Source organism: Telmatherina bonti, assembly GCF_933228915.1.
Source record: "Telmatherina bonti genome assembly, chromosome: 22".
In the NCBI taxonomy this organism is placed as follows: domain Eukaryota; kingdom Metazoa; phylum Chordata; class Actinopteri; order Atheriniformes; family Telmatherinidae; genus Telmatherina; species Telmatherina bonti.
The window spans coordinates 30,490,503-30,505,687 of NC_136631.1; the positions used below are offsets into that span (position 1 = coordinate 30,490,503).

A 15,185-nucleotide genomic window follows, 5' to 3' on the forward strand; every position below is an offset into this window, starting at 1 on the left:
GATACTGTAAGCAAGACAAAGTATTGTGATATTTCTTAACACTGAACACTGTTGCACGCTTTACATCAACATACTGAATAAGAACTGGATCTACATTTCTCTGCAGAATCAATAAAAACACTGAACTTTATGTACAAAATGAACAAAGAAATAAAAATCTGCCTCCTCAGTAAAGATTGGTTGTTTTATATAAATCAAAACTGTGTCTTTAAATATCGATCTTTTCTAACAAAATATTGCGATATATCAACATTTTCTTAAACGCGTTTCGCTTGATGGGACATTGTTTTGCACTTTCCCACCGCCGGGACTTTGACTGTTTCCCTCCACAAACAGAGACAGTTAACAGCTGAGAGATGCAGCAACTTCATGAACAGTGAAAAAGCATCTTGTTGCTGCTTTCTGTAACCTGCATCACGACTACGAGCGCTTCCTCATCACTTCCGTGTGGAGTCTCTCAAACACAGTTTCTCTTTGTAAACTTAGACCTTCAAGTAGAAGATGATTCAGCTGCCTGACTGCTGCATAAAAAGGGAAATTAATCACTTTTCTCTTTTCTTCAACAGTGGAACAAGAACAGATTCAGAAGAGGACTTTCACCAACTGGGTCAATGCTCAGCTGGCAAAGGTGAGACTGGTCTGAAACAGGAGCTGCGTTTCCATTACAGCTTTTTGCAATAATAATAATAATTAAAGCCGCAAGCGGCATCCATCGGGTCCTCGCCTCATGCCGAACCCTCCACCCGAACTCGTCACAAAGCTTCCGGGTGGATGTGAAGTCAATAATACGAATCCCACACTAATTAGTTTAAAAACAGTGCACATACAGTGATAAATGGGCGTAAATGCCAAGATGGCGGACACCCCGTTGCCATGGTAACAGGTGGTCAATGCACGTTTTTACTCGCCTTGGGTTGTTACACATGTGTGGCGAATTTCGTAGCCCTAGCTCAAAGTAGACGATCGGGCCCCTAGGAGCCCCCCCCAAAATGTGCCCCCCCCACAATACATATTACAATGTGTTAAGGACCTACCAAATATGAATTATTGGAATTTTGGTTCCGATCGGATGCATTTCTGCAGAGATATAAGCAAACCGTGTTTCATGGCGAGAACGCTTTTTTCCATGGGTTGCCACGGTAACACGCTTTCTCCTATCAGAAAGATTTGAATAACTTTTGGTCTCCATCTTGTCACGAAGCTCCATGGCGAATGTGGAGCCAATAGCCTGAATCCCCTCAGACTAGTTCGTTCAAATGCGATGCGCCCAAATTGACAAAAACGGGCAAAAAAATGGCCGCAAACGCCAAGATGGCGGACAGCCCGTTGCCATGACAACAGGCATTTCCATGACTTTTTTACTTGTCTTGATGTGATAGACATGTGTACCGAATTTTGTCATCCTACGTCAAGCTAAAATTTTTTTTGCCCCATTCTAGAGGCCATTTTTGGCGTTTCTAGGGGGCGCTGTCAAGTCATTTTTGCATTGGCGTGCATACAAACCCCAAATTATCTAAATTTTCACCGGACGTGAGGTGTGTGCCAAGTTTCGCAACTTTTAAGGGGGTCTAAAGGGGTCAAAAGTGAGCGAGTTGTGCTTAGAACGAGAAGAACGAGAATAATAAACATTTGGAAAACAATAGGGCCCTGCCATACTTTGTATGGCTCGGACCCTAATAATAAAAAAAAACTATTTGAAATATTTCAACAGATGAATGCTTATTAACCCGTTCATGCACAAATTAACTAAAAACACTGCAGTTTTTTTAAATGCAGTATTTTACCTCTAAAGACATATACAACTAGAAAAGCACTCCTCCGCCAAGGCCCTTAAAAAGTTCATGGATCCAAACGATGATCTGGATCACCACCAAAATTAAATCAGTTCTTCCTTTTCACATTTAATTAAAATTAGCCTTTTAACAATTAACCAAATTAATCAACCAAATTAACCTTTTCATGCATGAATTTTTAATAATAAACACTGCAACATTTTTTAAAATACAGTATTTTATCTCCAAAGACACATGCAATAATATTTTTCTTTGTTTATTAGTTATATTTCGAATTTATCATGATTTATGATTTATTTTATTGTTATGTAAAATATTTATAAAATTATATATATAATAATAATAATTATATGATGTAAATCATATATGAAATATATCTGTATCATTCTCTATTCCTATTTATTGCAAAGGCAAACTTGTGTAATTACATTATGTCTAATTATATCATGTATTTATTTATTGTCCAGAGAGTGGAAAGGTATTGGATGACTCACTGACGTCCACTGAAGTGGTTTATTTACAAAAATATCATCCTCATTCATGAATATGCAACAAAAAAAGCTTGTAAATAGATGTCAATGCGGCCACAATGCATGAAAGGGTTATTTAAATTAAATGAATAATCAGATTTATGTTTAAGATGTTGCAGGTGGTTTTCTGTTCCCTTAAAGTTTTAGTAGCTTGTTGGCTGGGTTCAGTTCGATCTGGTGCATCTTTATCTCCTTCCCTTCACTCCTTCTCTTCTGTTTATTCTTTCCTTTCTTTTGTCCCCTTGTCAGGTCCAGTCCTCAAATGAAAATTTAGCAATAGACCATTTTAGAAATAGAGAATATTATTTGATAAACAAGAGAAGCTTTAAATCCACAGAACGGCTGCTTTTTAGCTCAACGCAGCAACCAGATCCGCGTCCTGCTTTCCACTCTGCTGGGTAGGACACGTTTTCAGTGGAAACATAAATCCCAGTTGTAGTTTGTTTGAATTTTACGTTATCTGCCGAGAAAGAAAAAAATGAACTAAAATAATGAAAAACAGTATCTATGAATATTCAGTAAGAGCCCAATGCACCATGGGATATCCCCCAACAGCCTCGGCCTGTATGAACAGATCTTAATGGATGGATGCGGGGCGCTGTAAAAAACGTATGCCTTTCATGACAAGACATGTAAATAATCTAACTTCCAGTTTCAGTTGCTGTAATAAGCAGATGTCAGAAACTGTGGTCACTACTTTTATTTCCAAGATGTTATCTAAAGCAGGGTTCATGTTGTATCAGACTACAAAATGTAAAAGTCATTGCCTGTTTATTGATGATTATGAATATTTTAATGTAGTTTTCAATTAAATACACATCCTGCAAAATCATAATCTCATTTTTGTCATTTATTCTTGTTATTTAATTGTTAATTTTTTTAAAAAAACTTTTGGATAATTTTTGTTTTAAGATGAATTCAGTTGAATTTGTCGGTAGACCTCAAAGGAGCACTGTGAGATATTAACACCTGCAAAATGATTTTTTACACAAGTCTAAAAGTTGAATTAGGGAGTAAACTAAGAGGAAAACCACTCAGCAGCCTATGTAAAATACAAGCTGGGCACAAACCTGGAAAAGGAAGAATGAAGGCAGAATTACTGAACGTGACATGAGGCGGCAGGAGTTGGACGTGAGCCATGAATATGACAGGAGGTGGTGTGTGTGTGTGTGTGTGTGTGTGGGTGGGGGGTTTGTACATAAAGGACAAGGTTCAGAGCACACAAACCAACAGCTGCAAACGGCCTCCGACCACCGTACTAATGTGCTCACTTAATCCACCCAGCAGGGGTAAAAAATATCCTGACCAGTGTCGTAAAACAACAATCTGGATCATTGTGGATCCTACAACACATTTCACAACAACTCTTGCATCACATGTTGGAAATATTCTTGTAAAAGCCACTTTTACAGCAATAAACCTTCTGAAAGTCCCTGATAAACTTCAACAATCCAAAGCATTTTAACATCGTTGGTCAGGTCTAGCCCTACGATGGACTGGAGAGCTGTCTAGGGTGTACCCCGCCTTTCACCCAAAGACTGCTGGGATAGGCTCCAGCTTCCCCACACTCTCAAATATAGAGGTACAAGATAAGGACATTTCTGTACCTATAGGTACATTTTAAAGAAATGTTCTCTCAAAAGTACAATACTGGTCTTTAAGAGACCAGAAGCACACCTTCAGAGAACGAAAAAGGGTTCAAAGTGACATAAAGTACAAAGTTGTACCATTTTGACCATCAGGGTACCTGCAGCATTGAAAAATGTGATGTTAATGGCTGTAATGTTACAAACTAGAGCAGAGTTGAGTGATGACAGTAGTACTACTAAACAGTCTTTTACTACACCAGACAATGAAGGTCAGATGCTGCAAACTAAGTGTATGTCTGGTCAGTATTTTGAGTTTTTGAAGATTATTTCTAGATTAAAGATAAGATAATATTGCTAAGTGGAATGGACCAGGCCTAATGCTGTGAAAAACATAAAAAACATAACTTGATAAGGTGAGTTTGAACTTGATAAGGTACAAAAACAGACCAGAACTGAAGGGTACAGAAATGTCTCTCAAAAGAGTACACCCCCAGCGACAAGCATTTGTACCTTTTTAGGTACAAGCTGGTAGCTCTATTTTTGAGTGTGTGCGACCCTTCACTGGACTCAGCGGTTAGGATGATGAATGACTGAATGAATGAATGGTCAGGTCTAAACAGGAAAATTTATGGAAAATTGATAGTAAAATTTAATTGATTGACACATTTGTAGATTTCGCATCATGAAAGTAAGAAAAAAAAAAGACATTTCTGTTATCTGGATTTTAAAAGCTGTTTATTTATCACCCCTTTAGTTGTGACTGCAACACTGTCACTAAAAAATGAATCAACAGGCCGGTTAGAAGATGTACAGTGCAAACACGCGTGCACGTCACCAACGACAAAGCTTTGAATGGTTGATCTTATCTCATAATCATTTAGGTTTGCCATTTTAAGAAGTACATTAAAGATCTCAGTAAGGGAAATTTCCCAGCCTGTTACATGCTAATATTAAAATCAGAAAATAAGAATTATTATGTGAACATTTCCCATGTGCAGACATTCCTCTCAGAAATGTCAAAGCAGCCTTGTTGTGAAAGCTCCACCAGTCAGATTAATTGGTTCTGATCCGACGTCACAAGGCTTCAGTCGTTTGGCTGAATTCCCCCAATCTGAAGCAGATTTTCCAGCACATTGATCAAAGCCTGGATTTTTCTGGAAAATCCAGTTCAAAATGACTCTAAAGTTGTCATGTTGATTAGCAAGCTTATAAAGCTAATGACAGTAATAGCAAAAGTGTTTTTATTCTTTTATTATATGTCTGCACGGTTTTGTTTTGCTATAATTATCTGAATGTTTTCTAAAGTTGGGTTTAATCTGCTGAGCATGGATTTGTGTTTGGATCATGATGGTTTCACTGAGAGCAAACTAACAGAGACATCCTGTTGAGCAGCGATGAACCCGAAGGAAAAGATGATGGAGACGAAGATCTTCTTTCGCCTCTGTGGCTCATTTATTTTTGCATAACAAAAATGTACATCGTCTCTCAGAGGGAAACTAAAAAGGAGTGAAAAATGTAACTTCGCTAGGCGCGCTTGCAGATGCGGGTGTGCGTCCTTGACCTGTAAAACAGCGCCTCACTGTGGTGACAATCACAAATAACATCCCTCTTGGTGAAAAAATGGAAATGTTTTTGCAACATGAGAACACAAAATAAACTATCTGAACACATCATGTTGCTGGTTGGTGTTCAATTTTAAAGGAGTTATCAACATTGTCCCCAGCAATGGAGCTCACACCACCACAGTATCTCCCCCATGTTTCACAGTGGAAACCACTCATCCTTACACCATTCATTCCTTCTATGGAATATCATTCATTCATTCATTCATTCATCATCATAACCGCTTAATCCAATGAAGGGGGGGGGGGGGGGGGGGGGGGGGGGGGGGACCTAGGGCCTATCCCAGAAGTCTTTGGATGAAAGGCAGGGTACACCCTGGACAGCTCGCCAGTCCATCGCAGGGCTCTATGGAATGTCAATTAGCCTTTTGGGTCTAGAAAAACACTTTAAACAATACACCTCGGTCAGGGATCCTCAATCCTGGTGTTCCTGCAGGCTTTCCAAGTGTCCCCATTGCAGCACACCTGATCCAAACCTTTGGCCCTGCACAACAAAGTGGGATTAATTATACTTGGGATATCTTTCCATTACCTGGGTAGACTTACCCAGAGATTCGTAATCCTGATTAATGGCGGTACAAAGTTGGTTTTCAGCTCGATAACTGAACGCAGGCTCTTCCAATTTGCCTGCACAGAACTGGGAAAAAGGGGCCTTTGTCTACTCCGCTCTGTGTACGTGGAACTCTTTGCAGAGAGACTGGAAATTGTCGCAACTTATTTCTTTGAACAGTTTTAAGTCCAGAGTGAGAGATTTTGAGATTTTGAGATGTCCTCCTTTAGTTGTAATTGCTTTTAATTATTTGTTCTGTTTAAGTCAGGGGTGTCCAAAGTCGGTCCTCGAGGGCCGCTGTCCTGCAGGTTTCCCATGTATTCCTGTTCCAACACATCTAGCTTCCACTAAATGGATCAAACAGCCAATGACGTGCACAACTGATTAAGCTCTACTACTAATTAATTTGAATCAGGTGTGTCTGAGCAGGGATACATAGAAAACCTGCAGGATTCTGGCCCTCGAGGACCGGAGCTGGACACCTCTGGTTTAAGTAGTAACATGTAAATTGCCTGGAAAAAGAGGTTCTTAACCTTAATGGGACTTTCCTGGTGAAATAAAGGTTAAAATGAATAAATAAAAAAATCTGTATCAGTGCATGCTCACATAAAGGTTGGTGTTTGTAGTCTTTGACCGGTTGCAAACACGGAGAAATGGCTGGCAGAATATTGCTGACTCTGCTAATGCATAAAGTCATGTGATTATACAGTATTCATTCATCTGACAGTATAATCGGACAACACACTGATCACTCAGTTTTATTAAGGCACAGATGCTTCAGGCACAGCGCTATCACTGTGTCCTTCTTTTCGCTGATACCTTCCACTAAATTCTTTTCTGGCTTAGCACCGCTTTGAGAACATGTTTTGGCTTGGAACATTAACTCCTTACTGTGATGGCATGAGACGAATATATTTATTTTCTCTGTCTTGTCCAGCGTTGAAGCAGATGGTCTGGATGTTGTGTTCTGCTTGGCAAAATTTACTTTACCAAGAGGAGCTTTATAGATATAATGATCCCCTTGATATTTTGGATTCTTATGTTATTTTTCTGCAGTTTGCACTTTGTGTCACTATTGGGTCTATTTTTCACCTCATTATTTCAGCTGCAACCCTAGTGGAGGCGAACAGGCTAGCGGACAAGTTTAAAACATACTTCAGAATGATCAGCGACGAGGCTTTAGGTCTTCACACTGTCTCTGTTGTATGGATGAAACGATGGAATTTATTGCAGATCGTTTGCAGCCACAGGAAACAAATGTATCTCTGTCCATCTGATGAAGTAAAGAACGTCATCAGGGACATCTTTTTTCTTTTCTCTCCAAACCTTTCCTCCCACAGTCCACACACAACACCAGATAACTGGTCCGCTAACTAGTCAGGAGGTAGTGCTTTTATACTAGTTGAAGTCTTAACCAGAGCACAAGCTACTCCGGAGCAGGTTAGCTGTTCAGCATAAATTACCATGGTGTTTTACCACAGTGAGAAGTCCACCCGTGTCCTAGGATGGAAAACCAGGGTAAAGCGTAAAGTTACCCACAAAGAAAAAATCAAACTTTGTAGTACAGGCCCTTTAATTATCTCAGACACATTCAAACAATGTTTACGGATATTTTTCCTCTTTGGTTGACTGGCTGTTTCCATATTATATAATTTGTAAGTATTTTGTGTTAATCTACTATATAGAACATATTTAATATCAAATAATCGTAATATCGAAAATTTGTATATGTATATATATATATATATATATATATATATATATATATATATATATATATATATATATATATATATATATGCATGGAGGGTTCCACCCCAAGTCCAGTGTCCAGCGACTATACACTACATTAAGCACAAAGAAGGGGGCCGGGGATGAGTGAGCATCAAGACCACTATCCAAGATTAAACATCCAAGCTCCACAAATAAATCAGGAAGAGGCACCAAGGGATGAAGCACTTAGTGAATGTCTCAGACAATGGAGTCTGGAGGAACATGAGATGGAAGAACCATCATGGGAGGAAAAGCCCCTGCATGGGATGTACCACCGGCAGATCACAGAAGTGTCCTACATAAACAAGTCCTATCAATGGCTGGAGAGGACTGGACTGAAGGACGGCACAGAGGCACCAATCATGGCAGCCCAGGAGAAGGCCCTGAGCACCAGAGCGACCGAAGCCCAGATCTACCATACCAGGCAGGATCCCAGGTGCAGACTATGTAAAGGAGCTCCTGAAACAATCCAGCACCTCACAGCAGGGTGCAAGATACTGGCAGGCAAAGAATACATGGAGCGCCATAACCAAGTAGCTGGCATAGTGTACAGGAACATCTGTGCAGAATATGGACTGGAGACCCCCAAGTCCCAGTGGGAAACTCCCCCCAAAGGTGGTGGAGAATGAGAGGGCTAAGAACCTCTGGGACTTCCAGATCCAGGCAGATAAAATGGTGGTGGCCAACCAAGCGGACATAGTGATCATGGATAAGCAGCAGAGGAAAGCCGTAGTGATGGATGGATCCATCCCCAATGATGGAAATATCAGGAAGAAGGAGCATGACAAAATGGAGAAGTACCAAGACCTCAAGGAAGAACTGGAGAAGGCCTGGAGGCTGAAAGCAACAGTAGTACCTATAGTGATTGGAACACACTGGAGAAGTGGCTCCAACAGATACCTGGTAAAACATCAGACATCTCCGTCCAGAAAATCACAGTCCTAGGAACAGCTAAGATACTGAAGAGGACCCTCAAGCTCCCAGGATTCTGGTGGAGAACCCGAGCTTGATAGATGAACAGCCACCTACCCTACCCTGGGAGATGGAAGGGGTGGGTAAAGGAGGAGTTTTTTGTATAGTCTGATGAATGTTTAATAGAGAGATTGATCATGCAAATTCACAATATGTGTGCAAAGGGTGGAGAAATGGTCCAGGTAGTCATTAGGTCCCCCAGAACACAGATGCTGACGACCACACCAGGAAAACAACCATGCATCTGCCTAGAACCACAATGTGGTGCCTGAAACAACAGACAAAGACATTCCTAAGTTCACATCTGGACCAATCATGAAGCTTGCATATAAGACACATGAAAGTGGAATTAGTTCTTAATACATGGAATCACAACAGAGAACAGACTAGCACAACTGAAGTCGGGTAGTAAATCTAAATTTAGTCATAATGACCGGGGATGTTGAGAGTCAGACTTTACCCACATCATCCTGCTAATCTGCAATCTTACACTCAGAGTTACATGAACGTGGGCTCTCACACTCGCCCTCACCCCTAACCCTCCCTCCATGCCCTGTGGGAGACACCCCAGACGGGGGAGGGAACTGTGAGCAATGACACCTTTTTTCTATAATACCACAGAAAAAAATCCAGCAACTATGACTTAATCTGCTTGTTTGGAGGAAATAACTTCCTCTTCCAGACGTTCTGCGGCCGCATGGAACTAAGAGAAAGCAACACCAGCAGCAACGCTTGGATGATGTGAAACTTTGTCGTTGTTCATGCACGACTTCTGTTGATCTATGGTCTATGATCCATGATCTACCGATATGATCCAGACAGTATCTTTACTGGAAACTGATACAAGGAGGAATCTTCATGAATTCTGTTAATACAGTAATTAATTGTGAAATCCAGTCATTGTACAAACAGTAGAATAAAAAAGGAAGGTTTGAGATACATTTCTCTGTGAGGAAATACCTGAAAATAGTGATGAAATATGTATGTGTGTGTTGTGGCAGAGGAGGCCGCCGAGTATGGTCACTGACCTGTTCAAAGACTTCCGTGATGGTTACAAACTGTTGGATCTGCTGGAGGTGATGAGTGGTCAGCGCTTTGTGAGTACAATCCCAGCACCACACCTCAACATGCTGCTGGTCAGCATTCATGACAACCCAGTTCTGATTTCAGAGTCGGGAGAGAGGAAGGGGAATGTTTCAGCACAGGAGCAACATCGAGAAAGCCCTCTCCTTCCTTCAGAAGAAATCGGTAAATAAAGAAGCAAATTTCCAACTTCTTTCAGCCAACGTTGAGAAGAAAATGATCAATTTCTAATTGTTTGATGTCAGTGATATTAGTGATATTAATGGTTAATGATATATGATATTAATGATTTGATACTTGTAATAAACTTTAGAATTATTTACAAACTCCTGAGACTGTAGAAGAAAGAAAAAAAGAAAAAAGTTGATTTATTTGTATATTGAAGCTTTTGCAAAGTATTTAAAGTTGTTATTGTTATGGTGGCAGCGGAGATGTGGACCCAAACGCAGAGATGAGGGGAACAGGGATGTAGATGCTAGTGGCTTTATTTTAACAAAGGCACGCAACAAAGGCCACTCAAGGGACTAACTACAACCAAATGATCCAGCAACAAGGAATGAAAACTGAGGAGTATAAATACACAGAACAAAACGAGACACAGGTGAAACAAATTAACTAAATGAACCCAGGTGAACTCAATAACAGGAAATCAATGAAGCTAAACAAGAACCGAGGAACTAAACAGGAAAAACTACAAAATAAAACAGGAAGCCCAAAAACAAAGCACCGAAAAACCCAAATCATGACAGTTATTGTGATTGAATTTGTTCTAACGGTCGTTTTGTTTTGTCCTCAGGTCAAACTCGTCAACATAAACATTCCTGACATTATGGATGGGAAACCGTCCATCATCCTGGGCCTCATTTGGATGATTATCCTTCAGTATCATGTGAGTTCAGTTAATTTTTGTTCCTGCTTGATGCTTTTTCTTTACATAAGCTGAATAATGTTTTAAATGTTTCTGCCTGGGGTTTTTTTTTTTCTCATCATTGCCACTGCATAAAGAAACACGGTCCATTTCTGGTTTAGATTGATTTGTAAAGTTCAGTTATGTATTTATTTTAAACCAAACTAAGATAACAAGATGAAAAAATGTTTGTGTACATTTTCTATGTACTGTTTTCTGTCTCAGTGTTTTGTCCCTTTGATATGTTTGTCTTTGTTTTTTATTGTGGTTTTATTTTGAAATATAATTGTATGATAATGTAGACAGCTAATCTGTTTAATTAAAAACTGTTCTTTGTTTTTCCCAGATCGAGGAGTTGGCCAGCTGCCTCTCTTTCGACTCCCGCCAGTCGTCTGTGGAGTCGTTAGCCAGTCTGGACACTCGCTCTACCCTGTCAGGCCGCTCGGCCAGCAGCAGTCCAGTCCCTCCCAAAGGAACGCCGCTGCATAACCGTTTCAGGGTTTCTGCCAAGAAGGCGCTGCTGCTCTGGGTGCGAGAGCAATGTCACAAGTACGGGCTTTAAAGATGCATTTCTTACATTGGCATGTTAACGCTGAATGACTGCATACTGAGATCATATTCAGAAGCTTTTAATAATAAATTCAATCCTTTTGTAGGCCAAGAATATGATGTCTCAAATCCAGCTCAGCTTTTCATTTGGTGCTCTAGACTCTTTGTTTGGGTTTATATTACCTTTATAATATTTATTTAATAAACCTTTGTAGACTAACAGGAAAGCAGCCCAAGTTGATAAAAGTCATATGAATTGTAATGTTTCTTTTCTCTTTGGCCATCTTAGAGCTGGCTGTTCCATAAATGTAAAAGACTTCAAGGCCAGCTGGAGGAGTGGAGTGGTGTTTCTGGCTATCCTGTATGCTCTACGGCCTGACCTGGTGGATCTGACCAAAGCCAGAACCAGAAGCAATAAGCAAAACCTGGAGGAGGCCTTCCGCATTGCAGAGAAAGAGCTGCGGATCCCTCAGCTGCTGGAGCCAGACGGTGAGTAACGCCATTTAACGCAGAAGGACGTCTAGTCCCAGTTACAACAAACAAATGATGTCTGAAATGTAAAAAACATAATGAAGTGTTTTTATGAAAACAGACTAGATGCTGAATGTTACTTTATATAAAAAAAAATGAGTTGATTTTGAATTTGGCAACATCTAAAGCCGACAGATGTGATGGAAATTGGAGCACATTTACTCTGAAATGTACGCTGGAATTGAGCTCATGACCTTTCCAGTACGGAGGAATCCACTTCCACACCATCAGTGACGTGGACACTCATAACAACCAGCTGGTGCTTTTCCTTTTCACTTCAGGCCGGGGCATGTCCCTCATTTTCAGCACCAATTCTAAATGTAATTAAACTGACACACAACAGTTTTCCACTTCATGATGCTGAATGACGTCTGGTCCAGACAACGGCATAGCTGACTTCTTGTCATGAGAAAGCTTTGACCTGCATTTAGGTCAGAAGGATGCAGTTCTACCTAAGACTCAAAAAGTTTCCCTTGTGCAGATATTCTCTAGACATCCTAGAGCAGGGATGTGAAACTCAAACAGTGGGCCAGAATTAAAAAAATTGGACAAATTATGAACCAACGTTGATGTTTATTGAAATAAAATTCCAGATATAACAATGTTATAAACATAAACATGCGTGCTCAGCTGCTGTGTTTCTGCTCAAGCTCTCGTTTGATGATGCTTGTTTTTTTCTGGGCACATGAACTCACAAACTTCCATCATGCACTTTTACGCAAACACTCATTGAAGCCATCTCTGCTGCAGCAGCTTGAAGCTGACCACCGTAGAGGAGGAGGTCGTGACTGATGCATCAAACCACCGCCAGAGCGTTCTGGGGTTTGGGATATTGGCAGTACATATAATATACCAGCTCTAGAAGTCATTTGGTACTGCCTCATGGGCCCAATACCTCAGGTCGACCCAACCTCGGCTTAGAAATCCATTTTCCCATAAGGATTAACCTAATGTTTAAGTAATAACATAATGTGTAACATATATGTGAATGCATGTAACCTAAAATACCACCTTCAGTAAGACACAATGTGGAGGAAATTTCACTACAGCGGCCATGACGTCACACCCCGGCGCCGCTCGGGATTGCAGATCCAAAACGAATTTCGCAACATGTCATGAAAATGAAGAATTAATGTCCTTTTCTTTTTCTTTTTAGTGTCATAAAATGAGCAGTCATGAAGGTGAAAATGAAATGCAGGTTTAATGATCTGTTATTGGTTTTATTTTTATGTTTTTATTTATCTCAAACTCATATCCAGTACAAGAACAAAAAAATTCCCATTTGTGAAACAGTGTACCTTTGATAAGAAGCTGCAGGAAGCCCAAGGCTTATTTAGATACTACTCCTTATTCAGTCTTATGTTCAACACAACTATATAGCAAACCTTTAAATACTGATTCATACTTATTCATTTCCTTGAAATGAAAAAGCATTTCTGCTAATCTGACATTCAGAATAGAAATTTTGTGGGGCATGTTTAAAGAAAAAAAAAAGTTTGACTATCCTTTTTATTTGAATAAAATTACAAAATGATTAGTCTTAAAGAAGAAAGTGAAAACGCAGTTTGGATTATTTATCACTGATTTTTTTTTTTTTAAATGAGCCAAAAGATGCAGGTTTTGAAAATGAAACAGCATTCTTGTTCTTGCATTTTCATTTGAGTTCTGGTCCAGAATCGCTCCCATAAATCAGAACATGGTGACAAGAACGTTCCTCACGGTCAGTACAAGCTCTGGAGATGGAAATACTCCTGCAGAGCTTCACAATGAAGCCTGATCACTTAAAACAAACAAACAAACAGAAAACAACAAAACAAAAAAGAAACAAAAAAGTAAAATCATGACCCGCTGCCACTAAATGAAAATCCGCCTGCATGATATTTATTCTGTCATGTTTACGTGTGAAAGTGTGTCTCTGTGCAGCGCGGCCCCGTAGCGAGCAGTTGTAACGACGTGAGGTCACCCAGGAGGTTTGGTTGCTTCGGGTCAGCGCAGGTTGAACACAAACCAAACCAAACTTTTGGGAAATTCCTGCCCAATGCCACTGTGACCCCCAGACTGTCCCGGTGTGAACACCCCCTTAGTGTTTCATCTGCAGATGAATGAAAATGGGAAGTGTTTGCAGTTGTGTTGAGGAAACTCTCAGTTTTCTGCAAACTGCTGAACCTCCTCCCACCTCTGCTTCTGACAGAGTCTGGAAGTCTCCTCTTTTAATCTAATCATGTCATGTTGCTGATTGATCTAATTATTTACTTGTAAAACTTTCCTTCAGCTTTTTCTTCCCTGCCAGCTTTATTTTCCTCTTCTCAAACCTTTGAGATGTTTTTCCCACCAAATTCAGGCTGAGCTGATGTTTAATATTTTCAATATTTTTGATGAAATACTTGTTGATTGTTGTTAAAGTGAAATTGTGAGATTTGCAAACCAATTCATTGTTTCTATTTAGATTCTACACGTTTCCATTTTTAATTCCAGCTGCAGTTTGTCCTCTTTTGTCTCAGTAAATAAAAAACAAATGTGTTTGATGAACCACAAAGTGAAATATTGAGGAGAAAAACAATGTTTTTAAGTTAAACTCAGCTCTGTCAGATGGAAGGAGGAGGTCAAACAGGAGGACAGGAAAGAGTTTCTCCCTCATCTTTTCCCATCCTTCTCAGGACCTGTTTGATTGATGGTGCATGACCCGCGTTATTATCTGTATATGTTGTTATCTGTACGTGTCCTAAAGGAGAAACAAACAAACAAAAGCCTCACAGGCTAAGATATGCTGTTTTAGTTGCAAACTTTACATCTAGTATGAATATTTCAGGTAAAACATGATTTTCTTTCCATCATATCTGCAGACAGATTCGCTCAGATTGATCATATTTTTACTAGTAAAAAATGACTAAATGTCTTCTGATCTGCTTCCAGGAAGGCCTTTTTTAGTCTTCATACACTCCCGAACTGGTACTGAGAAGCCACACACACCCTCCTTTCCTAATTGATTTATCCAATTTTATCAATTAGATTATTATTTGTCTGCAACTGACTGGATGCTGTTTGAATCTGAGTCCTGTGCAGCGTGTGGAGAAGTGTTCTGACTGAGACATCCCCAATGAGCCCGAGGGACAGTCCAATGATGACCCCATGGTCTGCTGACTGGCTTGTTATTTGTGCTTTAGCTTCACACAAATCCTCACTTGTTTGATCCGTTCTGCCGGGTAGTTTATCAGCAGACCTTCGTCCAGTCGACACTATAAAGAAAGAAGTTCTCCAGCTTTAAACCAAGCGTCTCTGCTTCAGG

At 40.0% G+C, this 15,185-nt stretch overlaps 1 protein-coding gene across 1 annotated transcript in view; it reads left to right on the forward strand.

Annotated features, from left to right (window-relative positions):
- LOC306772265 (uncharacterized protein) overlaps window positions 1-15,185 on the forward strand; it is a 203,972-nt gene that overhangs the window by 17,027 nt on the left and 171,760 nt on the right. The window contains 6 exon segments of the mRNA XM_079261679.1: window positions 567-628; window positions 9,831-9,926; window positions 10,000-10,077; window positions 10,709-10,801; window positions 11,166-11,368; window positions 11,658-11,857. Coding sequence (XP_079117805.1) covers window positions 567-628; window positions 9,831-9,926; window positions 10,000-10,077; window positions 10,709-10,801; window positions 11,166-11,368; window positions 11,658-11,857 — 732 coding nt within the window.